The 25588-nt window shown below is 52.8% G+C and overlaps 10 protein-coding genes across 10 annotated transcripts; 4 read left to right on the plus strand and 6 right to left on the minus strand.

Annotated features, from left to right (window-relative positions):
* Positions 1-163: 163 nt before the first annotated feature.
* On the minus strand, positions 164-1898 carry CH63R_07695 (Mannan polymerase ii complex anp1 subunit; the record flags this gene model as incomplete). Its single annotated transcript, XM_018302670.1, has 5 exons — positions 164-445; positions 499-594; positions 646-965; positions 1019-1698; positions 1786-1898. The coding sequence occupies 5 exons, from the start codon at positions 1896-1898 to the stop codon at positions 164-166; spliced, it is 1491 nt and encodes a 496-aa protein (XP_018157448.1).
* Positions 1899-4695: 2797 nt separating this feature from the next.
* On the plus strand, positions 4696-5621 carry CH63R_07696 (3' exoribonuclease; the record flags this gene model as incomplete). Its single annotated transcript, XM_018302671.1, has 2 exons — positions 4696-4813; positions 4864-5621. The coding sequence occupies 2 exons, from the start codon at positions 4696-4698 to the stop codon at positions 5619-5621; spliced, it is 876 nt and encodes a 291-aa protein (XP_018157449.1).
* A 1222-nt stretch (positions 5622-6843) lies between these two features.
* Positions 6844-9696, plus strand: CH63R_07697 (Ubiquitin-protein ligase; the record flags this gene model as incomplete). Its single annotated transcript, XM_018302672.1, has 1 exon — positions 6844-9696. The coding sequence occupies one exon, from the start codon at positions 6844-6846 to the stop codon at positions 9694-9696; it is 2853 nt and encodes a 950-aa protein (XP_018157450.1).
* A 241-nt stretch (positions 9697-9937) lies between these two features.
* CH63R_07698 (tRNA-splicing endonuclease subunit Sen34) lies at positions 9938-10819 on the minus strand (the record flags this gene model as incomplete). The annotated part of the gene is made up of 1 exon (XM_018302673.1): positions 9938-10819. The coding sequence occupies one exon, from the start codon at positions 10817-10819 to the stop codon at positions 9938-9940; it is 882 nt and encodes a 293-aa protein (XP_018157451.1).
* Positions 10820-11527: 708 nt separating this feature from the next.
* On the minus strand, positions 11528-12746 carry CH63R_07699 (Paxneb protein; the record flags this gene model as incomplete). The annotated part of the gene is made up of 2 exons (XM_018302674.1): positions 11528-12234; positions 12305-12746. The coding sequence occupies 2 exons, from the start codon at positions 12744-12746 to the stop codon at positions 11528-11530; spliced, it is 1149 nt and encodes a 382-aa protein (XP_018157452.1).
* Positions 12747-13350: 604 nt separating this feature from the next.
* Positions 13351-13868, plus strand: CH63R_07700 (RNA polymerase Rpb8; the record flags this gene model as incomplete). The annotated part of the gene is made up of 2 exons (XM_018302675.1): positions 13351-13697; positions 13763-13868. 2 exons carry the CDS (start codon positions 13351-13353, stop codon positions 13866-13868), a joined length of 453 nt encoding a protein of 150 aa, XP_018157453.1.
* Positions 13869-14091: 223 nt separating this feature from the next.
* CH63R_07701 (NUDIX domain-containing protein) lies at positions 14092-15224 on the minus strand (the record flags this gene model as incomplete). The annotated part of the gene is made up of 2 exons (XM_018302676.1): positions 14092-15055; positions 15106-15224. 2 exons carry the CDS (start codon positions 15222-15224, stop codon positions 14092-14094), a joined length of 1083 nt encoding a protein of 360 aa, XP_018157454.1.
* Positions 15225-15751: 527 nt separating this feature from the next.
* CH63R_07702 (Duf775 domain protein) lies at positions 15752-16375 on the plus strand (the record flags this gene model as incomplete). The annotated part of the gene is made up of 1 exon (XM_018302677.1): positions 15752-16375. The coding sequence occupies one exon, from the start codon at positions 15752-15754 to the stop codon at positions 16373-16375; it is 624 nt and encodes a 207-aa protein (XP_018157455.1).
* A 414-nt stretch (positions 16376-16789) lies between these two features.
* CH63R_07703 (GDA1/CD39 family protein) lies at positions 16790-18910 on the minus strand (the record flags this gene model as incomplete). Its single annotated transcript, XM_018302678.1, has 1 exon — positions 16790-18910. The coding sequence occupies one exon, from the start codon at positions 18908-18910 to the stop codon at positions 16790-16792; it is 2121 nt and encodes a 706-aa protein (XP_018157456.1).
* A 3170-nt stretch (positions 18911-22080) lies between these two features.
* On the minus strand, positions 22081-23220 carry CH63R_07704 (E3 ubiquitin-protein ligase CCNB1IP1; the record flags this gene model as incomplete). Its single annotated transcript, XM_018302679.1, has 4 exons — positions 22081-22106; positions 22192-22497; positions 22553-23040; positions 23165-23220. 4 exons carry the CDS (start codon positions 23218-23220, stop codon positions 22081-22083), a joined length of 876 nt encoding a protein of 291 aa, XP_018157457.1.
* Between the last annotated feature and the right edge of the window lie 2368 nt (positions 23221-25588).

The raw sequence follows: 25588 nt of genomic DNA on the forward strand, positions 1-25588 counted from the left end.
GCAGAAGATCAAAACTATTCTTACATCCCTAAGACTCGTGAATCATTTCGGGCGACGTCGAAGTATGATAGCTACCTATCCTTCGACCACAGGGCCAAACCATCCACTTCCAATAACGTCAAACTATCCCGCCGTTTCGACCAACCCAGCCCCGTTAGTGTCCTCAACTCTCTGCCTTCTTGGCAAAAGCAGCGTCGTTCCTCTCCTTCTTTCCCATCTTTGCCGGGGTCTCCTCCATATCTGCTGCTTGCTTCTTGTCTCCAGCCTCCTTGGCCCCCTTCGCTTCCTTGGCTTCCTTCTTTTCTTCACTCACTAGATTTTGCATATCCGACTTGTCCTTCTCCCACTGACTGCTTGCATCCCCGAACTGTTCCTTGACCTTCTTGGCCTTCTCGGCCTTCTCTTCGTCCTCCTTTTCTCTCGCGAGCCTCTCTTGCTCCATTTCCTGTGCCACGTTAGCTCCATACCCGCCATCTGCTAGTTGGGATATCCACGTACCTCCATATGCTTGATGTCGTCCACACTGGGTTCATAAAGATGCCAAATTGTGTAATGCGGCAGACCGACCACGGTATATTCCATCCGCTTGGCCATCTACGCGGCGTTAATATTATTACCCTTCTCCCATTGAGAGAACTGTCTTACCTTTCCAAACCCCTCAGTTTCGGCATGCTTCTCGAAACTGAAAGCTGGGAAATGGACCCCGGATCGGAACACCTTAGCCTTGGCCAATATACTGACACCGCCCACTCCATCAATCTCCATCTCCATGTCTGGATCGCCGTATGGATCTCGCAGGTATGCCAAGTGAGGCCGCCAGGTTGCATATTCGGCGTAGCCTTCGACAATCACGGCGTCCTCGTCGAGTGTATCCGCAAGAGCCAGCGCTGTCTCTGATTCTTGCCACGAATTGAGATCGTATGGCTGTTCTCCGCCAAGCCAATCGGGCAAAGGGCGCCATACATCTGGAGCTGATTAGCCAGATTCCTGCAAACTCACAGCGCGTGTCGAGGCTTACTTGGCACAATGACGTCCTTGTTATGACGCATGAGATCTTCAAGAATGGTAAAAGGGGCCGTCTCAACGTCGACATCCCGCCAGTACACCCATGAGTGGTAAGGTCGCAACGCGGCGCTCAAGAGCCAGTTCCGGGCTTGCGCCATCAGCTTCCTCCTGCTCGCCTGAGCAGCAAAGCCGTGGCGGCTTTCGACGTCCTGGTTCACCTTTTGTCCAAAATCCTTCTCGATGATGGATATTTCTCCATACGGTTGCTTCGCGTCTTCGTCGGCCTGAATCTCTTCAAGCATGTCGGAGAGAACCTGGAGGGTGCGATCCTTGGAGTCGGAAACGAGGAAGGCAAGGTCGATGAGGTGGTGAGGGTAGGTAAAGTTTCGCAAATGGGAGAAGAACATTGGCAAATGCGGTTCGGCATCCCTTAGAGGCACGCAAAGGAGAATGCGCTCCTCGCGTTCCCAACCTCGGGCAGTCCCTTGCACATTGCCGAGATCATAGTATCGTACCGTCTCAAGTTGAAGCTCGTTGGTAGCGGACAACAGGCCGAGAGAAAATATCGAAGTCAAGGAGGCCCCGGGCCAGACAAAAACGAGAAGGAGGATGGCGACAGCGACGACGATGACGAGGCGGGTCAGTAAGCGTTGACGACGGCGATTCGCCGGTGTTGATGCGCGCGGCTGGTATCTATCAAAACACAACGGATTAGTTGAGGCACGGCGAGAAATAACAAGGGCAAGCGCGTGCATCAGGGGCACAAGTGTCTTCTTTTACCTGTGAGGGGAGATCTCGAAGGTGTTTCCCCGTGGGTATCCATTGGAGTAGCCACTGGCGTGATGCCGGGGCATCACCTTGGAGGTGGCCGAGGAAGCATACGATGGCAACATCCAGGGCACTGAGGTGGATGTTCAGTTCCCAATTCCGAGCTTGAGCTAAGGGGTGGAGGGTTGGAACGGCAATGAAGCACCTTGCCCAGCCCTTGGGAATTGTGAGAGCTAAGCAAACGAGAGCATCTATAACCACGAGAGACGAGGGCTGCGATCGGGCGACTGGGAGGATGCGGTTGTGTTGGGTTTGTTGAGCGAGCGTTGATCGCTGGGTCTTTGGGGCCACGGTCGAAGTGTCTTTGACAGTCGTCGTTCGTCGAAAGGAGGAAGGTCGCCGCCGCGTCTTGGGATGGATGTGGTGAGGATGCGACTGAGTAAGGGGTCTGGCCGTGGAACACATCAGCTTTGGCTACGTATTATTTTATTTTCATACTTACTCTGGTATCCAATCGATCCGAAGGTACCCTGCCCGTCTAGCACTCCCTTGTACGAACAGTGCATGTACTCCGCCAGGGGGCTAACCCAGCCTTTGCCCCTCTCCCGCGTCCCGAGGGGAAGGTACTTGTTATCTAAGGTACCTCCGCAAGGAAAGTAAACCCCTTGGAAGTGATGTGATTGAATGGGTTACTGACAAGCACCTTAGGACCTAGAAAGCTAACGTAGGGAGAGCTTAGATAGGCTAAAAATTTGGTCTCTTCGGCACTTGATTTCACACAATTCTTGTTCCCTTCAATCGCAACGACCACAGTGTCCAACTGACTTCAATCAATCTACACACTTAAAAAGCCATGGGTAAAGGTGAACTCGAATTAATTTCTCAGCTCATAGGAACATACCGAGACAAGTCATCATGTATATACGTTCATGACTGAATCTAGCAGCTGTGGAAGAAACTGGTGGCTTGAATCTCCAAGCCGGAAGCCCGGCTGAGCTAGACAGACGGCAATTGGCAAGACCTGGCATTGAGTGCATGAATTGTTCACGCAAACAAGCAAGCTGCATCCCCTTCAGGAGTGCGGACTAAGGCAACTTGCCAATTCTTCAAGACGTGTCGGCGAACTCATCTTCTCCGCTGATGACAACTTGGAGGGGACTTCCATTTTCAATTGACTTCTGAGAGCAGGCGATCCACAATGCCTCACCCCCACTGGCGGGCAGAAAGAGCAGTGCTTTCACTCCCCGCAATTATTCACATGTCTGGCCAGTGGAATACACCAACATGGAAACATTTTCACATCAAGTACTTAGAGGTATCTATCGTGATATTTGGGACAGGAAATTAACTCCCTGGCACATGATAGTCAAGCTTTCATTCGTTTTGGGAGGGGCATTCATTGTGGTGGACACGTTAACGAAGCCAAGGAACTGCCAGAACGCGGCGCTCGGCGGAAAGTAGGACGCAAGCATTGGATAGGCGAAACAGGAGCATCACAGTGACGACATGCAAGTCAAATAGAAGCATTTCAAGTCGTAGCCTGAAACCTTTTCGGGAACCTGACGAAAGTTAGCATCAGTACAAATAGGATATACGTCGTGCCCGAGCTCAATGAAGCCATTAGATCAGACAAGCCGATTTTACTCATTCAGCCAAGCCGGCCTCGGCAACCCAGACCTTCAGAACGAAGAACCGAGAGACGAAACACTGAAGTCAAATGACGATCCCCGAAAGGACCAACTCCACCACCTTCCTAGCCCTCAAAGAGAAGCTCCAGTGTGGGAGGATGACTCGGCTGGCATGAGATAGTTGAATGGATAAGCTATGGTCATCATGGTGATGGAGAACAAACAGCTTGGGCAGTGCACGAGTGAGAGTATCCTTACCTGTTAGTTGTCAAATCGCTAGACACTGAAGTTGGAGTAGCAGTGGACCAGGAGTTTGTTACTCCTGCTCCAAACATCGTCTCTTCCTGCTTGAAGCAATTTGATTAGCCAAAGCGTTTTTTGCGGTACGTAATGGGGAGAAGTAGTGACGTCGTATCAGACAAGGTTTTTGGTATATGGGTAATCATCACAGTGTTCAGTAGCAGAACTGAATGAATAGGTTGTTCATCATAGTCGACGTTTCAAAGGACAGGTAAAAGCAAACGATTCTGTCGACTTACCCAATGTAGCACATCTGGTGAAGATGTTCGAGCGACAAGGTCCTTTCTTTCCATTGATTGGAAATCCTGAATCCCAGTTAGTGCTTGTTTTCCACTGCAAGTGCGAGATTATGTTCGAAACCCAGAATGGTCGAGTCAGATGGTGATGCATGTTTGTTCTTGCGCTCAGGAGGTCGCGGGAACGGTGTGTATGGTGTACATCATGGAGTAGGAAGAAGGAATGTAGGAAGTTGCTAACTTACAGTTGAGAAGGCCTTCGCTGGGGGGCTCAAGGCCGCAGCGCTTTTGCTGCCGTCAGTCACTCATTTGTGGCGGCCAGAGAGCTTGTTGGGTGAGGGAGTCGGAAAATCGAACGGCTTGCAAAAATTTTTGGGCTTGAAGTATTTGATTGCTATATGGTTTAGGATCATATCTCTTACAACCTCGCTTGGTTGTGGGGCAATAGTCAGAGTGCGACTGCCTATGCAGCTAAACGAGCTTAACAGGTACCCGCCGACGAGGCAATTGGTGAAAATTCACCTCAACCCACCTTGAAGCCTGTTGTCACCGGATAATTCCAAGCCGGAACAAAAGGATCTTTCCATTCGCCAACTTACATCCAACCCATCAAGGACAAGCAGGCAATTACAGGAAATACTAAGTTCGGCCAGCTCAAACCGCTGCAAAGCTTCCGCTGGCCAGCTCTCCGCGTCGGCTACACCTCCCTTGCCGCTTACTTTTCATCGACCGACTACAAAGTATTTCTCGAGGTCAAGATGACTGATCGGCGGAGAATCAACGGGCCGCCCGGCGCAACATTGCCACCGGTCTACGATATCAGCAACCAAACCTCGGCCTCTCGGGCAAGGCCAGGAAATACCATTCGGGGCTTGTGTAAGTTCACCCTTGCCTTATCAGCCCTTTATGACACTGACCATAGCAAGTCCTCAAGACTGGCGTGACCCCGACGGCATCGGGTTCAGCCTACATGGAAATCGAACCGCCTTACGGTCATGTGAGCTCAAAGTCCAAGGTCAACGGGATGAAGCTCATCTGCACCGTTCATGGGCCTCGTTCCCTCCCACGATCTGCACCATTCTCACCCTATTTGGTACTCTCAACCCACGTCAAATACGCTCCTTTCGCTACGCGTCAACGCCGCAGCTATCTTCGCGACTCGAGTGAAAGGGACATCAGCGTCCACCTTGACACGGCTCTTCGTGGAGTCATCATCGCTGACCGATGGCCCAAGAGTGGCGTTGATGTTATTGTTACCATCATCGAAGGTGATCAGGAGCGAGAAGCCTCTCATTTTCAAGGCAACGAGGAATGGGATATGATGAACGTTCTCAGTGGGTGCGTCACCGTTGCCGCAGCCGCTCTTGCGGATGCTGGCATTGATTGTGTGGACATGGTCACAGGCGGTGTTGCAGCTCTTGTCGCTTCAGATAAGGGCGACACGAACACGCCATCCATTGTGCTGGATCCAGTCTCCCTGGAACACGAGAGTATTCTGGCTGCCTGTTGTGTTGCCTACTTGCCCAATCGCGCTGAGATTACCAACCTCTGGGTAAAAGGCCAACTTCCGCCGTCCGACGCGTCGTTGCATACAAAACTCATAGGCCGTGCCATTCAAGCTTCCAAGGGCAACTACCGTGCTGTTCTTGAAAGACTACAAAACAACCAACCGCCTAACAGCTAGAGGATCCGAACTTGAATAAATTGGCGGGGTGGCATACATCCTGGACCTGAAGTCATCGCCAGGTGCGCTATGCCTTCAGAAGAGAATGGTTTGCCGCATCATTGACGAGTACCGGAGCCCTACAGACTTGGTATCTTTCATGGCGTGCTTGGAGCAATCGATGGAAACAAAGGGAGAAAATTGGATGAAGGCGAAGCAAGGCGACTGTATTGCGAGGAAGGTTTACGATACACAGGAGACTACTTCGATAACGTAACCCCTACACGCAACCTTAAGGTATGTCAGAACATGACTAGTAGAAGATAGTGTAGGCATCCATCGATAGATGTTCCGAGGGCTTCAATGAGGGGAGGTTTGCTGCTTTCCGGGAGAGGAAGCTCGGGGAACCTCGACAGGCAAGACACTGCATCAATGGTGGATAGTTTGAGCCGATCAACGTTGCAGTCCAAGGATGGAGGTGCCTTTCTCGCAGATGCTTTTTCCAACGAACTAGCATACAGAGATATATCATTTGATGTGGCTATTGATATTTCATCACATGTGCTGATTTTCTCCAAATTGAGATGATGTACCTACCTACCTGGCAGGTGTTCCATTTCGTTAGTGCCACGGCACGTGCCGGCGAGTGGACCGCGATGAAGATGATGTACCCCATCGGGCAAGGCGGCACTCTGGTCTTAAAACTGTGGTGCCTTAGCTAAGGCACCTACCCACCCAAGGAGCAGTTCTTCCTCCGGACCCCGGCTTCCAGCTTCTCGGCCTTTCCTGTATCCGTTTGGCATTTTCCTCAGCAAGCGCGGTGGAGTGTTCCTCACTGCGCTGCCCACCGTTGCACGCGACTACATCCCGTCCATCTCATCCGAGCTTCCGCCCGTCTCCTCTTTGCCTCCCCTCTCCCACCTCTCATCTGCCAACCCCCATTTCCGTATCTGTTTGACCGACCGAGGCCGACCGACCTCCAGCCCGATCGTTAGAAGAGGAGAAAAAAGAAGACAAGACCCCACCACCGACGACTGCTTGCCGAGTAAACAACCCGTCGCTTCCCTCATCACCATCTACGGGATATCTCCTGGTGCTTTTCGCCCGCATCATGATCTTCCACCTTCGACACCACCGCTCATGATTCGTCTTGCGACGTATCCGCCCGAGCGACAAGGCTGCTGCTGCTGCTGCCGCCTGTGGTCAAGCCCGATCAGAATAACTGTGTCCCTCCTAGCAGATCATGGACACTGCTCAACAACCCATTACGCTGGACAACCTCGGGGTCTGGCAAAACCTCTCGTTGTGGACTGCTGACCGCCTTCAATACGCCGTTAACGTCACTAAGCTCGCTCCTTCCCTCGAAGACCTGGTATGGGCTGGCCCGAGAATGATCCGAAAGCTCACGGCCCATCTACATCTCCCCTTCCCCGATTCACTTGAAGCTCTTGGTCAGAGAGTCATACCCGAAGCGACTGGCCCTGGCATCATGCGTACTACCGACGCTGTCACGATTGCCGCCTTAAGCATGGACATCCCACCTCCAATAGGCATTCCTCATGGGCCAGGGCCTGGTGTTTTGACCGATCCCGATACCGCTGCTGCCTCCCCAAACTTCTCCATGGAGGGCGCAAAAGGCCTTGGCAGTGTCTTTAGCTATGCTACTAGCAAATGGGCGCTCTGCTGTATTGCCATGGCCATTGTCCTCAACCGTACCCATATATTTGCCGCCACACGGCGACGCTTGCGCCTGACCTTACCCGTTCGACTTCTGCTCCGTGGTCTCCCAGTCCTCCTCTTCCTGGTTCAAGCCCGAGGGATCTTGCGCTCGATCCAGTGCCAGACCTCTCCAGATTTCTCCGAACTGCGATGGGGAAACACAAGTAAGAGTTCTGAACTGATGTTCTCTCAAGCTGGAGGCTTCCTTCATACCATGAGCTCTGCACTCTTGCTAGGGGCTTCAGACGAAGTATCATGCACGGCGGTGGGCATGGTGCCGGTAAACATTGATGATACGTCACAGGACCTGCGGGGCTCGCTGTCTCTGTTATGGCCGCTCTTTGGGACTTTTTGTCTGAGCCAGTTCCTAGAGACGGTCTCCTGCGCCGTTCAGGGCCGCCCTGTAGCAGCGGAAACGGGTATGACACTATTCGAACACTCTCTTGCTTTTGCCGAAGCCGATGCCGCTATCAGCAACCAACTTGGCTGGGGCTTGTTTACTCAGTCACAAGCAGCAGAAGCAGCGTCAAGCGCCGGCGGCACCATTGCCATCAGTCGTTCCATGATTCTGAGAAGGGTAAACACTTCGCCTGAGGTTTTACTCGTCGCTTTTCTTTCGACCATGAGTCACATTACCAGCCATGTCCTGGGCATTTTCAATCTTCAGGCTAAATTTCGGCTCGTCAGTACTGGTTTCTGGGGCCTCTGCTTCATGGCGAGCATTCTCTGGAGTGCCTTTACTTTCTCTCTGGACGATCCAGCGAGGCAAGGTCTACTCAGGTTTCCTACGGTTTGCATCATCGGCTTCATCCCCCATGTTCTTGTTCTTGGGGGGATTATCGTCTGCCTGATCATATACCTACTTGCTCTTGGTCTCGCCGCTCTCGGACAAACAGGCCAGAGACTCACTCTTCGAGAACGATTAGCCCAAGCCCACGGAAACATGCAGGCCAACCTTTCAGTCTCTGACATCCGCGTCAGCATGGAAATGGACTTTTACACAGCCTTGCTACGAACTGGCTTCGGCGCTATTACCATGGCAAGCGAAGCCGTTTACCTGAACGAAGACAGAGACGTTATTATGCGGCCCCATACGTGGCTCGAGGAGGAACGGTATCAAGAACTCGAGGAACTGCGGACGCAATGGATCGCAGCTGGCGCCACCGACTCCCATTACGACACGATAGGAACCATCGGCCTAGTGCCAGTGAAAGAAGATCACATGTTGACTACCAACGGTTATGTTCGCGAACGAGCAGCGCAGAAGGTGCCCAAGTCCCGGTCAGGGGAGCGACGCCTGAGGGATGGTGTCGGCGCTGCGGAAAGAAGCGGCAGATGGCTAATGGCGTTGGATTTCCTCATGAACATCAACAGGCTGATATTCCGGACCTGGGCCACAGCCATGCTGAAAATCTTGTCCAAGATCGGCATCCGCCATCCAAAGTTCCTGCTTTGGGTTATTCGTCGACCAAAACTGACCAATGACACGAAGAGTACGAATACTGGAGGCCGTGACCACCCTCCTGCAGACTCTGTCGAGGCGTCCCTCAACATACCCAGGATCGATGGTGTTGACGTCGAGTCCGAGTTCAGACAACAAGCGTGGAGTGTAAGCCAGAGCTGGGCTCCCGTCGACGAGGCTGATCTCGACTCGAAGCTCTACGGGTGGTGGCTCAGAGGAGGATGGTGGGGTACAAAAGACAACAGCGGCGAATACCAACCACCCGTGTCTGGCGACGAAGACGGCGACGACGATACCACCAGCGTTTTGTCCTTTAGTACCAACGATGAGAGAGAATGGGAGTCGGAAGGGGATGGGCAAAGAACGCCTACGCAGTCCAGGTCCTGGGTGTCCCGGGAAGCTACACCAATGCCCGAGGATTCACTTCAATTGTCGGACTTGGCACGCCTGCTGCATCCCAGCAATCCGGAGGAGAGAGAGGAGGCGTACGCCCTAGCTGCTCACCTGGGCAGCGACAGAATCATGACCCGATCTCAGTATCGCAGATCACAGCAGCTACAGAGAACGAGGATCCTACAACCAGCCGGGCGGACCAGCCGTGCCACGACGCGGCTGGCCAAGATGACGCCGGACGAGGAGTCCCAACGCTTGGAGCAGTTGTTACTATCTCGCCGCGCCCAATCTACGCGCCCCGAGGACGGTGCATCGACATGGGCAGAGGGGGCTGCTGGCCTCGGACCGGATGGCCCGCAATGTGTTGTCTGCCAGAGTTCTCCTCGCACCATTATCGTGTGGCCTTGCCGCTGCCTGAGCTTGTGTGACGACTGTCGCGTGTCTTTGGCTATGAACAACTTTGACAAGTGTGTCTGCTGTCGCAGAGAAGTCATCAGTTTCAGCAGGATTTATGTCCCTTGAGTCCTAGAGGGGTGGATGATGAGACGGCCATGAAGGCTACCGGGGAGATTTTTAAACCAGGGCTGCGGTACTCTCAACCCACGAAGAGTTTTGTAGGCGTTTTTGGCTTTCTGCCACGTTGTCGTTTCACTAGATGAGACGGGATATTTTATTGGTGAGGCATTTATTGTACAGAAATTCTAGGCAAAACATCAAGCGGCGGCATCCATTGTTGATGGTCATCCTGTGTCCAAAATCTACTCTACATCCCAGCCCATTCAACACAAAATGCGCGCACCCGTTTCGGCGATTCATCCATGAATGGAACCTCGCCGCCAAATAAGAAACCCTTCTTGACCGATGTGCCCAAGCGACCGCTGCCAACAACATCAAGCATGGGTATTTTTTCGTCCCAGGCGTAGTTTGTGGCGAGGAAGTGAGCATGGAATCTTAGTGGGTCACCAGGATAGACACTATAGTCGGCGCCGAACCGCAAACCAGGCGTCATGAAATATCCCTTTGACTGCAAGTGTCGATGCAGAGCGCCGGCAGCAGGCAGACGCACGGCGTCACATGCACCGCCCCCCGGTGCTTGCAACCCACAGCTTGTTGTGGGCGTGACCGTCAAGGACAAATTGACATCGGCAGAATCGCGAGATTTACCACGACTGTCATGCGCGGGCGTTCCTGGGGAAAACAAACCGAACAGGTCATCAGCTTCTGGGGCGGCAGGAGATGCCATGGCGCCCTTCGCCCTCCGAGTCTGTTCAGTCGCTGCCTTCTTGACATGATCCTCGGCCAATAGCTTCTGAGCCTTGTGACGGCGGTCCTTTAGAAGTGCAATGTATCCCTGACGGGTAGCTTTGTCCGAGGAGCGAAGCGACGACAAGTGGTGTGAAGTCTCGTCGACGAGACGGCCTACCTTCTTCTCGACGAGCACGCTGGCCTCCTCCGGAAGTAGCTCAAGCGGCAGACTCAAGAACACATTTTGCGTTGGGTTCTGGGGTGTGGTTCCCACCAACACGGAGCAGATATTGTGATCGCGCCTAATTACGGCCACGTCTTGAGCATCGAAGACGAGATAGCGGTCTGCGATCTTGGAGATGCGCACCAGTGGGACCTTTGTCGCATTTGACGTCGACATTTTCTTTTCCTGCTTCGCAACCTGCCCCGAGAATTCTTGATACGGTGTTGTCCCTGCAAATCGCGAATGTTAGCAATTGCTGATGTGAACCTGATGGTCAAGAATAGGAAGGAAATGATGTGGGAGCAAAAGAATCATATTATGTTAATGAAGGAGATATCGTCACAGAGTGTCAGTGGATTGACAGATTGATTGAGATTACAAGTTTAATCATATGAGCTCTAGGGAGAGGAAATAGAAAAGAGGTTAGTGAGTGACTTACCCTGGCGCCGAAATGTTGTTGGAGTCAGGAAAAGAAAGGGCAGGCTGAAATTTTGGAGAGATCGGAGTTTTGGATATGTTGATGGTGGGGCAAGGCGGTCAGGCCACTGACAAACCCTTCTTAGCAAAGTGTGGCGGTGTTGCTGTGGCTGTGGACTTCCACCCAACCCTCGACGCTTGCGATACAGCTCGGAGGGAAGATTCCGAAACTTACCTACGATTACAGCTTCAAGTGGTACTCGGTTGGGTACTCGAGTTTCATTGAGTACCGGGCTTATTTCACAACGAGTCCTCAGGGTAGCTTCAGAGATCGTTCTAGACATCAGAGCACGGGAGGCTTCCATCAGCATTGCAGTCAAGGCCCGCGCATTTAAAATGGCACAACTTTTTATGGGGCGCGTAATTCATGGTTCATTGGAGTTTTCATTGACAACAAGTGTTTATGATTCAAAAGTCCAGTTTCTCTCCCCTCTTTCTCTCATCCTTCGCCCCCTTATCTTCCTCTTCACCAAGCAATGGAGGCAATACAAATGGCTTGAAGATGAGGCCGCTCGAGCTACTCAACCTGAACGACAGATTTTCCCGAGACGAGTGTCCTTCCAAGCCTCCCCCTCTCTCGTTATAGACCGGAAGGCTGTGTACCTTCAACATGCCCTGCACCACATCTTCCGACTTGGTATTCGGCTGCATGTGTACCTTCCGTGGCAAAGGGAGCATTTCGAACGTTCCGTCGCACAGGAGCTCCATCCATCTCGTGAAGCCAGTGGACCGTGGAAACAGGGACGTCGAAAGCGATATTATGGCAGTTAGCCTTCCGCAATGCTGGCGCAATAGCGCTCGCAACTTGTGCAAGAACTGAAGTGCATCTGCCGGCCGGCAAACTGACGAGCCATACAGCGCGGGCGATAGAAGACTGGGGACCAAGATCCGATGGATGATCCCAGGCGGCGACGCTTCCAGCTTCGTTGAGACATTGGCAATGAAAGTATCTAAAGGCGACGAGCTAACCGATCCTTGGGGTTGTACCCAGCCCATGACGGCCATTGACGGCGTAGCATGGAGTTCGCCCTTGACATCACTGGGTTGCAAGCGCTTCCCGAGGTCGAATGTGTGGCAAAAGGCTTCAGAAGTATTCTTGGGATCGCTGTTCACCTCTGGGTCCAGTCGCGACAAGTCAGTGCACTTAGCCGTGAATGCGAACTCGAATACCGGAAGGGGACATACCTTGGTCCGCATCATTCCCCAGGCCTTCATATCTCCACGCAATCTTCATTTTCTCTCCCGATCCCGAGACTGGCTTGCTTCTTCTTGAGCCACTAGCCTTCCCAAGACCGGGAAGCTCGCCTTTCCATGCCTCGCTCGGTCCAAGTACATGTACTTGATGGCCCTGTACGAGACCCTCTGCGGCATAATATCTGAGAAGAACACCTGCAAAGTCAGTCGTCCCGGACTCCTCGACAAGCAGACTGGACCCGAGTGGCAGGCCTGCGTATCCTGCCAGAAGTTGGTCGAGAGATGCTGTCCCTGTCGATGTCGTAGGTCGGCCATCGAGAGGCGACGATCGGACTCCCGCCGGAGGCAGTACTTCCTGTTTGGGGGTAGTCGGTTCTCTTGCCGGGCCTCTAGCGGATGAGCCAAGAACGACGTTCTTCTTCCTGAACGACATGGCGCGGCGAGCTTGTCTGTAGCGAACTGAGTGCCGAATTTTGCGTCTGCTCCGGTGAATGCACGCCGTCTTTTGCGGATGGGTTCAAAGCTACCAAGTTCATGCAAGTGCCTGCGATTGCGTCAGAACGAACTCGCATGCATGGCATCAAGAGAGCCCTTGCTTACTCACTTCCCAATATTCAAATCAAAGCCAATAGTCAAGTTAAAAAGAGGGATATGAGAGGAGGAATGGTTGCTCCAAAGAAAACACCAGTAAGACAAGTGGCTAGGACGGGATAGCGACGTCCTCAATGCTTCTTCTACTCCAACGCAATGTCGCTGAAGAGGGCAGGTGGGTGGGGAGCATCACTAACAAAATTTTGAGCCACGCCCGCGGTACGTACTTCAGCCCCATTGGGGTTTCAATTGCTTACTACCTATGCTGGATAAGTCTATCTCTTTGGATTTTTTCCCAGAGCTTCCTGCCGTATCCCGCATCCCCGATTCTGACCTGAAGCTTCTGCGCAGGCAACTACTAAGTACCTTTCAAGATCCGAACTCCTGCGACAGTGAACCTCGAATTTCTTGCCTTGAAGGCCCTGTACGAAACCCAACTCGCAAGCATGTCCGGCAGCGGCGATGTGACCCTCTTCGAAGAGTCCTTTACTGTTACCAACTACGATCAGTCCAAGTACGATCGAGTTGCCCGAATCTCCGCTACTTCGACAGACAACCAGACTCTCATGACCCTTGACATCAACATCGAGCTATTCCCTGCTTCCGTTTCTGACAGTCTTCACGTGGTCTTGGCTACTTCCCTAGCCCACGACGGGAGCAAGGACGACGAGAAGGGATGGAGGGACGTCACTAAAGGGAACCAAGACCGGGAGCCCACGCTCGCCGACATGTTTGACTACGTCTGCTACGGAAAGATTTACAAGTTCGAGGATGCCGATGATGGCCAGACCATGTTAGTGCTCGCGGCGAATGCTCGGTGGTTGTTGATTTGGGAAACTAACGATGTTCTCATAACAGCAAGGCCTACGTCTCCTTTGGCGGTCTCTTAATGTCACTCGAGGGCCCCTACAAAAAGCTTACTCCCCTGAGAGTCGACTACGTCTATCTGTTGATCAAGAAATGATGAAGGGCCAGCTGGAATTGCCTACAATGGGCAGCCTGCAGCTTCGCTTCGTTCTATTCGGTCGCGCACGAAACGTGAGGCGACATAAAGTCCACCGAGCCGGATTATGTCCGAGAAGAATCGAGAACTGGGATGTTGTCGGAGTTGAGGGCGTTCAGGAAGAGTACAGAATCGGCGTGTTGGTCTGTTAACGATATCCTCCGTTCTCGGCTCTCTGGCCGGCTCAGCCGTCGATGGCCCCTAAAGATGGGTCCTGGTTATGCGGCCCAGGGAAGGGAAGTCTTCGGTGGATTCTTCGTACGATATGATCGTATTCAGGTTCATTGGCTCTGGTCAGGATGCCGTGACGGATAAAAAAGTCGAGAATGACCAGCGCACAGTTGGGCTTCCACTTTCCGTTGACCAACCCCTCCTGGACTTCCTCGACAGTGCAGAGGCTGAACTCAGCAACCTCGCCGTCCTTTGGCTGCGGCACAACGTCGTCGGGTAGCTCGAGATCATAAATCCATTGAACTTCGGGATAGATGAGCCCCTCCTCACCTGCCTCTGCCTCGGTGATATAAATGTACGTTACGCCGCCGACATGCTTGGCCTGGTGGCGAACCACCTGCTCCGGTAGGCTAGCTTCCTCGTCTGCCTCGCGGATTACGCACTCGAATGGGTCTTCACCTGTCATCAGCCCACCAGCCACCGTGTTGTCCAGCATTCCGGGGAACGTCGACTTGGTTGGGGAGCGACGCGGAACCCAAATTTTGATACCGTGACTCGCATCTGGACAACGCACAAAGCCCGTCATGTGAACGCCGTATCTCGTGACGCCAAACAATCCGGAGGCGGCCCTCTCAATATCGAAGAGAAGCTCGCCATGGCGGCCGTAGACAGGCCACAGCTCGTCGCGCCAGCCCCGGAGGATGGGGAAGGTGTCGTTGGTTCTCCAATAGCTGGACAGATCTGCCGCGATATTGCTGCGACTATCTAATGTCGGTCCTTGAAAGGCGCGAACGGTACGCTTCTCTGAGTTGACCTGGATCTCGCCCTTTAAGTTGCCGGGTGCCTCGAGCAGCTTTTCCACCACCCTTGGCAAGACATACCCGATAGGCACCTCGCCCTCCGAATCATTCCAGACGAGGGTGTAGACAGATCCAGGAGTCTCAGTAGGCTGCGCATTGTCCTGCTCATATGGGTACCTGTAACGTTGGTCAGCTGCAGTCTTCACGAACAGGGGATTGACTCTTACGAGTCTACTTGGTCGATGAGCTCAATGTTGGAAAAAGTCTTCATCTTGTGGAGGTAATTTCTTCTCGCAATTCGGACGACTGCTTGGTGTATGTGGAGTGGTAAAAGCGTTCGTAACATGAAAGCTTTGGCGGTGGTTTAATCAGATGATCGTGTGCAGTTCATTTTCCCCTGCTTGATTGAGCAAATATGTATGTCCTCAGGGCCGTATCGACATTGGGGTCACAGGCCGATTGCCTGAGATTCTCAACTTCCCCACGCAAAGGTTCGGGAAACTGCGTGCATGCATCTACCAAAGTGGCGGATCTGATAGAGTGATATGATTGGCTTGCGCGGCAGATGCTTCTCCCAGCGTCTGGGGCCTTCCTGCTGCCCTTTCCCCCACCCTCGAGCATGCCTCATATTTCATTCCTCGAATCATCATCAGCCTCACGTTCAGAAGATGAAAGCTCGAATTTGAACAGTTTCAACCCTCTTCTATTTTGCAAAACACAATCTCTCTGGGCACTACCACTACCACCAGAACAGCTCGTCAACAGGTCACATCTCGTTTTGGGTCTGACATTTCAACCAAGAGTTGTTCAGAGAGCGACCAGCATACCGGCATCTTATTTTCTTGACAATCGTTCACCGCCACCCAGCCATCAATGTCTGGTCCTCTTTTCGGCATCGTTCCGGCCGGTCAGCCTCTGCTGACGGACCCAACATCGGCGCCCTCAGAAACCTCATTCCTCTACTCCATATCCGCTGCCCGGCCCTTCTCTCACGTCACAGTGATGCTGCTGCCGGGCGTCGTCCTGCCCACGGACACCGCTGCAGCCATCTATTTCGCAACAGCTGCCGATGTCGCCGCCGCCGCTGCCACAGGCCAGACGCCAAACTTCAAATTCCTTGGCGGTATAGGGACGGGTAAAGAAAGTGCCACCTTCAAGATCAATGCTGGGGGCAACTCCAACAATTGTGGCGCGGATCTCAATAACGGGAGTGTCATGATTGGCGTCTCCGTCGAGCCGGCCGAGTCAGTATTCTCGCGCATCCAAGAGCTCTCGGTGAACCGGTCATCGCAGTCAGGGGCTGCTTCCCAGCCGTCGACGCAGCTCTTGGCGCAGAACATCATCAAGAATGCCTTTAATTTCCTTGCGAGTTTCAGTGGCACGGCCGGCCCTGGCGGCGTCGAAGTTGTGCCGTTGAAAGCGTTCGAGGAGTGGTGGAAGAAGTTCGAGAGCCGTGTCAGATCCGATCCCAGTTTTCTCGAAAGACCGCAGGATTGACACCGCCGATTCACATCTATATAGTCATTCTAGCCGATACCCTCGAGAAAGGCCACTATCGTTGTTCACTCGAATGCTTATGAAACTTATATCCAAAAGTCCGGCGTATTCAGGTTGCACAACGCCTGTATGCGGGAAAACAACATCAATTCTGCAAAGGCTCAATGCTATGATGCCTCCCCAAAATGAAATAGTCTAAGCTACCCGTGGCACACGTCTGACAAGAACGCCTCAAAAGTGTCATCAAACCAGACCCTCAACGGGCTAGAATGCCTGGAATCACCACCGTACCGCGAACGCCATCTTTGGAATCATGAAAAAGAAGAACAAAACACCGGTAGAAGAAGCAAAACCTCTAATCCAATCGCTGCCCAGACATGCATGTTACACTGCATCGCAGGCAATCTCTTTCCCTCACTCCTCATCCAAAGGTTTCATCAGCGGGCTCTTCAACCGTGTTGGACTACCAGCACGACTGCGACGGCCTGCATTGACTACACTCGGTACAAGCCTCTCTCGGCTCTCTGTTCTCACGGCCAAACCGCCACGGTCCATGGAAAAGGGCGGGCGTACATCGTCGAATCGTTCAATGTTGAGTTTTGGGGTGGCAAGTCCGGATGAGCGGCCAGCCCTGGACCCCTCGCTACTGTCGGAGTGCTCGTTTTCGTCTGAATCAACAGAGCCTAGCTCAAACTGATCCGCGTCGCCCTCCTCAAGAACCCGTTCATAGGTCGTCGATGAACGACCGAAAAGCTTGCTGGTCAAGGAGAAGCCCCGTCCAAACTTCCGTGGGCTTCCTGGACGTCGTGTTCCCCGCACGGCGGTGGCAACCCTGCCAAACCATCGAGCCCGGCGGTCACGCTTGCGCAAAAGAAAGGCCAAAACGACCAGTATCAGGACGAAGGCTAGAATACCAGAGCCCGATTTCGTTTTGGCCTTGTCCAACAGATCGTCGGCAGTGTCGTCCCATTCGTCGTCGTCATTTTCAACCGGGATGGGGGAGAACTTGGAACCTGCCGGCTCGAAGTCCGTTGCACCGGCAATGTTGCTTCCAAATCCAACCGACAAGGCTGCTCCCTTGGGTGGGATCTGACCGGCTGCGTAAAGCACTATCTTGCCCAACGTCCAGCTAACCTCGACTCCGTCAATCTCATTCACAGGCTGGAATGGGTCAACGAATCCCTTTTCCTTTGCTTCCTCCATGGTTCCTTTAGTAACGTTCAGGCCAGGATGCGGGGTGTGTTCTAGGCCAGGCCTAGGAATTCCAATGCCTTCGTACAAGACATTGATGAGCCAGGATGCTTTAAAGCAAGCTTCTTGAGCGTTCTTGACTTTCTGGGCAACCGACTTCTTTCTGGCGTGGATAGTGGTTTCGATTTCCGACCAGTCCTGGGTACAAAAGTCAACAACATTCTTTTGGTACGTTGCCAAGTCGTATGCTGTCTTGTGGCCCTTTCCAAAAACACCATGCGTGGTGTGCCAGAACTCAGATACACCAACGAAGTGGTTTACGTCAAAGTCGATACTTGGCACGTGTTGTCCGTTAAGCAAGCAGGGCTGATCTTTGCATGGCGTGTCCTTTCCTAGCAATGGCTCCGTCTGCCTAAGGCATTCGTCAAATCGGCCAGTTCCGAGGAGCGACAACTCTTTGCCCGCCGACTCGCTGACAACCGGTTCACCCTTGAGAGTTATTCGCAGCCCAGCAGGAAGGCATGGGTCGGGAAGCTCAAGGCTGTTGGGTTTGCCGTATTGTTCCTTGAGCTTGTCGATATATCGTTCGCGGGCCTGGTTCGCGCCATAGCCAAGCCAGGTGGCAGTGAAGACACGGTGCTCGATGGTCGAGCCGTCAATTGTTCGCAGGCGGACAAGCTTGAGATCATTGGCGTGTTTCTCGGCCTCTGTGTTGTTCGGCGCGAAGGCGATTTGCGCCGAGGCGCCCCCCATGTCCAGAAAGCCGTAGGTGTGGTGACCTTTGCCATGGGAGTGTTTGTCGGGATGGTCAAATCCACCCAGCAGGTAGTTGGTTGCGAGCCAGCCATAAAGGCCTTCCGTCTCACCAGAGATGACCTGGATGTTGGTGTTGCAATCAGGTAGCGAGAATCGCGTGTTTTGCTGGAGATACGAGCACATGTTCCGGAGCAGGGCTTTTTGTTGATGATCGGGGAGAAGACGCATGCCGGCAGTGGCCATAAGGTAGACGGGTGTATCAGCGACCTTACTATCGGGAACTTCCTTGAGGGCTATGTCGATGAGCGACTGAAGGTGTTCGCGGCCAATCTCTTCAGGTCTCTCGGCAAAGGAGGATACGCCAGGGTGCGTCTTTTTGCTTGTCTGCAGCTTGATCTTTGGCAGACTTTGGAGCTCGTCGACGGAAGCATGCTTGATCGCTTTGGCGTGATCCTTCCACTTGTAAACGTACAGGCGCGTCCCCGAGGAACCCGCATCGAAAATGATGCCATATCGCCCTAGTGGAGGAATCAATCGGTCAGCATATTGAAATCCACAGCGCAAGCCAAGTGGGAGAGTAGGAGACATAATGCCAGATCGCCTACATTTTTTCCCCATGAGGAGCAACTGGCGCAGTTAGGCCGCGTCGCAATCGATGTAGATAGGACGATGGCAGATCGCGATAGGCGGGAACAGATCGCGACACAGAGCGAGGGTTGGTTAGCGGGGTGGCGTTCGAGGATTCGTAAGTCTTTGTTCGTCGTCGTTATTTGCAAACCCTCAAGGTTCGTCTTCGAGGTCGAGAGTATTCGTGGTTCGTACAGGTCGCAACTGGGCGAATAAGGGGGGGGGGCTTGGTATCACAGCAAGAGAAAAGGCCAGCAGGTAATATTACAGAGAAGTAAGATGATTGATTGCGAGAAGGTATCGGTGATATTTGCCGATAGGACGAAGACTTGTTTCTCTGAGTCTGTCAAGTGAGATATTAGCGAGCGTCGGTCATCCTGGGGATGATCAGGAGAGATTCGAGAACGAAGGTTGGCGAAGGTTGGCAATTGATTGCTCGATTGATTGCCTGTGTCAGGGGAGAAGAGCCAAGGGCGGGACGAAGTCTGGAGACGACAACCTGAGTGGAGAGGTGGGGACCGGAGACGAAGACGCACGCAGCCAGACAGTCAGTTGCTAGGTCGAGGAGAGTACTATCTGGACAGTCAAACACTGTGGTCGACTGTACCACACAGTACACGTACAACTGTCAAGTCAGGGTGCGCCATGCCACTCCTGGGTTCTACTTTTGCCCGCCCAATTTTTTGTGGGCTGATTGATTGACGGTCCTGCGCAAGCAATCTGCACCGCACTCGACCTCAAACGAGGATACGTAACCGTCTGATGTTCGACCATGATTGGCGTTCTTGGGAAGTGGGGATGCACTGTGCCCCCTTTCCGAAGTCTGGACTGTGGTTTTTTTTTTTTTTTTCAGGGGAGCTTCAGGTACGTACTGCGTCTCCTAAGTTCTCTTCGCTGTCGCTCTGCTCGCGTATTTGTACGGAGCACTAAGCAAGCTGAGCAAGGGATTGATTTCATTCCGGCTTTGTCGCTGTCTCTATTCTCTGGTCTGTCTGTCTAGTAAATGAGCATGGAGGCTCCAGACCAAATGTGGGAATGTCTATCTATGGTCCTTGGTGAGATTTGTCTGCGACGATCACTTTCGTTTGCCCTGTTTTGCCTCTTCTTTGCCCTTTCTACTCTCACTGTTTTGAACCTCACCTTCAGTATCTCCCTTAATCAGTACATAAGGAATTACTAAAGGACTTGCATCCCAAGTGGAAAAGCAAGGGTCCAATCACGCTAATGCACCAAGAATTACACTAATACAACGGACAGGCTCCGCTCTTGCTTTCCGCTGCTCTGTGCCCACTCAGAGCGACTTACTCGGCCCATTCGCCTCCCACCGGCGGCCTGTGCACTGTAAGAATTCTTAGTTGTTCCTCGATGCTTGGATGTCACTGGGAGGGTTTTGTTGTGCCAAACCTTTTGCACAAAACTTGGGTTGGACCCTAGATGTGGCGAGGCAGGTTGGCTAGCCTATCGAAGTCCGTATCAAGAAGTTGTACTCCATCCGAGGTTGTGGCACTTGCCTATCGCTATTGCTAAAAGTGATGATAGATGAAGCGCTGCCAATTTCCGGCAAGACATGGATCCACGCAGCCTTGCAATTGGTGCGTTCCGGTTGTGGCGAGGATCGTCGTTCCACTAGTGTGCGTGATGATGTTTTCACACTGTGTGGGTCGTTGATACATACTGAAGCAAGAGACCAGCCCAGTAGGTACACACACACCTGCATACACACTAAGACCAACCTACCTAGACTGCGGATAAGGCACGTATCCGTTCCGTCATCCCTTTACAGGAGTAGATGTTGTCCTTGGTTTAGGTGGAAAATATAATATCCGTACACTCCATAAAACAAACAATGGGGTTCGTATTCTGTAAGGGATTATTCGAATCTATTCGCCAGGAGGGAGGGAGGGCCGATGAAGCCAAGCTGTTTGTTCCGCCCCCCAAACCCACCCACCACTGTAGCTACTCATAACCACCCTGCGCCGTTGTCTTCATTCCAAGGCCATCTGTTGACGATGATGTTTGCGTCTTTCGACTCCCGATCCCGAATCGCATTCATCGTCCAACCTTGATCCTACATCCCTCCTCCCCTGTCCGTGTAGGCCCCCATCTCTAGAACACCCCTCATCACCCCTCACTTTCTCCCATCTTTGAACCCTTCTTTTCGTCTCAACATCTATCTGCTGTTCCGTCATCGCCCACTGCCGTGCGTATGCCTCCCGCATGCATTGTCAACCGAATTGATCAAGCACCGTCGTTGAGACCAACGTCATGCGCAACCAACCCCCCCCCCCCCATGCTTGCGGTGTCTGTGCTTCACAACATCAACGCTGACCGTCACCCGCCTTCTGTGATGGGATGATGGGATGAGAGCCTAGAGCCTCCCACCGCAAGCCTAGTTTAATAGCATCCGCCGCCCTGGACCCAGGTCCTGCTCTCGGTCCTACAAGAAGAGAGGTGTCGCTGTGGACCACGCTGATGGCATGCACGGGTGACGACACGGCCAGCCGTTGCCTCGTTGGCCCTCGTCTCTTCTCAGCCAACCCACCCCCCCCAACTAGCTCATCGTTCGACGCACTGCTTGAAGCCACTTGCCACATACGCCTTACGGTTGCTTCTATGTTGGGGTTTTAACGGTGTCAGGTCAAGCTCCTGGAGCTTGCCTCGCTTTGCTGGTTTCCTGTTTCTGACTTGGTGACAGCCTCGGTCGTTTCGCTGCTCATCAATACACCACGACGTCCAGGGTGGGGACGGCGACATCGATCTAGAATTCGCCCAATTCGATTTGGACATCACGCGTCAAGTACTAACCAGTTGGACTCCTGGTTCTGCTCGTTTGACGGTAAATTGCTGTGCCGCACTAAGTTACCCGTAATCACGACTTCTGCTGTCTGTCCATCTCGTCATCATATATACAATGGTAGGTTTCCTCTCCCAAAAGTCGTTGTTTCGCGCCTGCTTTTGTGGTTCATTTACCGTACAATGAGTAGACATCACTGTTGGTTCCATTGTGAAGCATACCTGTACCATGCGTCTTTCATGTCATGTCTCTGTTTCTCTTTCTATTGTCTCTCCCCAAAAATAAAGCCGCCTGAAAAGAGAGCCCTGTCCTATGGGGCCGCCAGTCATGCCTTCTGTCATGGGCCAGGCATATGGTCAAATTCTGCAGGGGCAAGGTGTGGGCACTGGGCAGCTTTCGTTGAGGGTCAGTGGCGAGAACATCAGGAATGGTGACAACTTGCAAATACCTCGGGCATATAACTGATATGCGTTGCGTTCCTCCGAACCATGACTGTTGTGGCTGCCATGGTTGACTTGACTGGTGTGACTGGTTCTGATGCCAGAGGAGAGTCCGAGACCTAGTCCATGACCACGAAGAACCGGTTGGTTTCTTATATTTGAAGCATTGCCAAGTACGCCAGAGATGCCTCGACTTGAAGACGTACGTACAGCCGGCTTGGAAGCCGCCGACGACCCGAATCTAGCATGACTCTCGGCCCCGATATCAACACCATGCGTCCGGGGGGTTCCGCGCGGAGTCTGTACATCGCCGCCTAGAAAAATGGTTAGAATGTAGAGACGCTGACATGCGGATGGCACCGGCCTAACCTTGCGCGGGTCCGCTCCTTGACCAGGCCAAATCCCCACGAAATGTCCCTGAGCCTCCATTAGCGTGTGCGCTCTGGTACTGACGGTCCGTCCTGGTGGTATAAGGAGGAGCGCGGTGCGCAGGGTCTGATTGCTGCTCGTAGATGTTGAGCCTCGCGGCCGATTCATTCTTATTGTATTCGGGCACGCGTGTACCGAACTGGAGAGTTGAAGCAACAGCGTCCACCGCAGCAGCCTCCATCTGTCCTAGCTCGGCTTTCCTCTTCACCCGGTCGTAGAGCTCCTGGACCTGTGTAAGCTTACGGCACTTGTCTTGGTAGGCATGTGCAAGCTCTTCGTGCTTGCGTCGCACGTCGTCGCAGTCGTCCGAAAGGGCTACTGTACCATCAATAAGCATGCTCGAAGACAGCATGGTCAGTTCCATTGGAAAACTTGCCTTGTAGCTTCTCTTGAAGACTCTCAATCTCTGCGTCAGCATCTCCCGCGGTCTTTTCAAACTTCACGTTCAGCGACTTGAGCTTTTCGGTTAGAGTCTTCTCTAGGTATCGCTGGTAGACGCTTGTGCATGTCAATGGCCCTTCCAAAATGGTTCACCAGGCAGAGAGAACTTACATTTCCTGTGTTGATTGATATGCCCAGAAGCTCAATGCTCTCCCCGCACTCTCCATGATGATATTGGGACTCAACCCGCTCAGTACGCTCGTTTTATAGTCCTCGGTGGGGTTCAGGTTGGTCACCACCGCATCGTCTGGCTTTGTCAGCTGGGAACCGCAGGCTGGGCAGGTGTTACGCCGCTCAGGTACTGGCCCGATCAAACCATGGCGTCTGGAGCACTCGACGCAGAAAATATGGCTGCCGGACGTGGTCTGTCAGTTTTGGAACGGGCTAGTTCGTGGCGTCCCTCATGATTACCTGCAGGTGGTCACCATCGCCTGGTCACCAAGCTCTTTTCGGCATTTAAGCACATTGCATTTGAGTGTATGTTCCATGGTCAACGTATGTGCACAATTTCTGTACACAGCGAGATTTGGCAGGCTTTGTTGGGCGGGTTGTTGATGCGGCGATGTCTCAGACCAGTGATTCTGAACGTGGAACACGACGACAACGACAACGATCGGAGCAACGATTCGAGGGATAAAAGACAAGACCGAGTATTTCTTAAGGCTGTGTGACTTGTGTCGGTGGGGAGCTTCACACGGCGCGGTTGGGAATTGAATCGAAAGGACGTATTGCAATGCGCAATGCCATCTAGTCAATGCAGGTACGATATAACCAAGGATACTAAAGAAGCCAGCGTGACACCATCGACGGCCATGGGAATATGGTGTCTGATTCCTTCCCTGACATCTAATGGTTATCCTACCTACCTACCTACCTAGGTAGGTGAGAAGGTACGTTCACCCAATGTTCTTGGTCGTCGAAGAACGGAAGGTACAGCAATACAGCTTTTGAGCTTCCCTAATAGCGCTTGGAAACTTTCGTCGAATGTATTATCCTATTACTCTATATAAAAACCCCCTAACAAAACTGGTTAACCTGCCGGCTGTCTTGGTTGCACTGGATTGTCCCTTTATCTATAGTTATTCGTCTCGAGCGAAAGAAACCAATTTTGATTATGTGCAGAATCCTCTAGCTGACGTGACCAACAATGTCACCAACTCTATCGAGCAGCTGTTCATTCGGTTGCCATCATTCCGTCAGCAACCTTACCCAAGGCTAGAGATAATGCAGGCAAGCTTTGGTGATCTAGGGCCCGCCAACGGCTGCGGGCACCGCGCGGGGCCCCGTGATACCAGAGTGGGACACCATCACCCCGCATCACCGTTCACCTCGTCCCGATGAACCGGCCGAGATCGGTTGACCAACCCTGCCGCCGGTCAATAAGTGAATTGCTTCGCACACGTCCGGTTCGGGCAGATTCGTTGCCGCAATACTACCCGGTAATCCAGGAGAAGCCCCGGGAGACGTACACATCCTTGGTGTTTTCCAATGCTCACCAAAGATGAGAGGGGGAGAATTCACGACTTTTGCCCTGTTCCATCCCTATCGACTGATGCTAGCGGGGACGTGACAAGATGGCTGCCCGAGAGGACTTCGCTCTAATCTTTTGGTGTGTCAATGCCGGCGGGGCCTACGAAAAACAGCACAGTACCGTCAGGAACGAAGGGCCGGCATCGAGACATTAACGAATGAACCAGGTAGGCATCAAACCACGCCTTGGCGAGCGAGCTAGGCGGCAATTGAATTATAGGGTAATACGAGCGGTGAGTGCTAGGCAAGCAAGTTCGGGGAGCCATGTTACAATATCCGAGGCCAACGGTGACCTCTCGCATCTTGCGAGAGTTTCTGGCGGTAGGAGCTGTAAGCAGCAGCAGGCAAGTTGGGCATGGAGGCAACCCGTTACATGTCTTACTCAAGAGCCGCCTTGACGGAGATTAGGTTCGGCATATGATATGACGAGCATCTGGCGCCGTATCAGTGCCGCATAACCGCATACGCCAGTGCCAAACTCTGGTGCCTGCGTTCTGTCTTGTCTACTTCCCCCCACACAATTGGTTGGAGCCGCCAGGGCTTCTCATACAGTCTGCAATAGTGATATGGGAACACTGAGTATGGTATGGTGATCCGTTGGCAAGGGCATGGGAGTGAAGGAGAGGTGACACAGACATGGACCATGGGGATGACATTTGATGCGGGGTACATTTGGTGAGCGGAGACGACCAGGGGCTCTGCTCCCTCGTCACATCTCAGTCACATTCTGTTCACATCACAACGGAAGGGTGGGCAGAAAAATCGCTACGGGCCGACAACCCAAAGAGCCATCTTGAAGTGTCCATCAAAACATTTATCCATCCAATCGCAACTGTCGTCTCGCATACCTACCTGCATAACTATCCTAGTCCAGTTGGTCACTCCAGACCATGGTACCTCGTCAACCTCGCTTTGAACTAATATGGTGGCTCGTTGTTGAGCCGTCTGCTCCGACCTGACCACACGTTGCTCTAGCTCTGTCCCGGTCGATGCCGGCCTACGCTT

The sequence above is a fragment of the Colletotrichum higginsianum genome, chromosome 5 (genome assembly GCF_001672515.1).
Source record: "Colletotrichum higginsianum IMI 349063 chromosome 5, whole genome shotgun sequence".
Lineage (NCBI taxonomy): Eukaryota > Fungi > Ascomycota > Sordariomycetes > Glomerellales > Glomerellaceae > Colletotrichum > Colletotrichum higginsianum.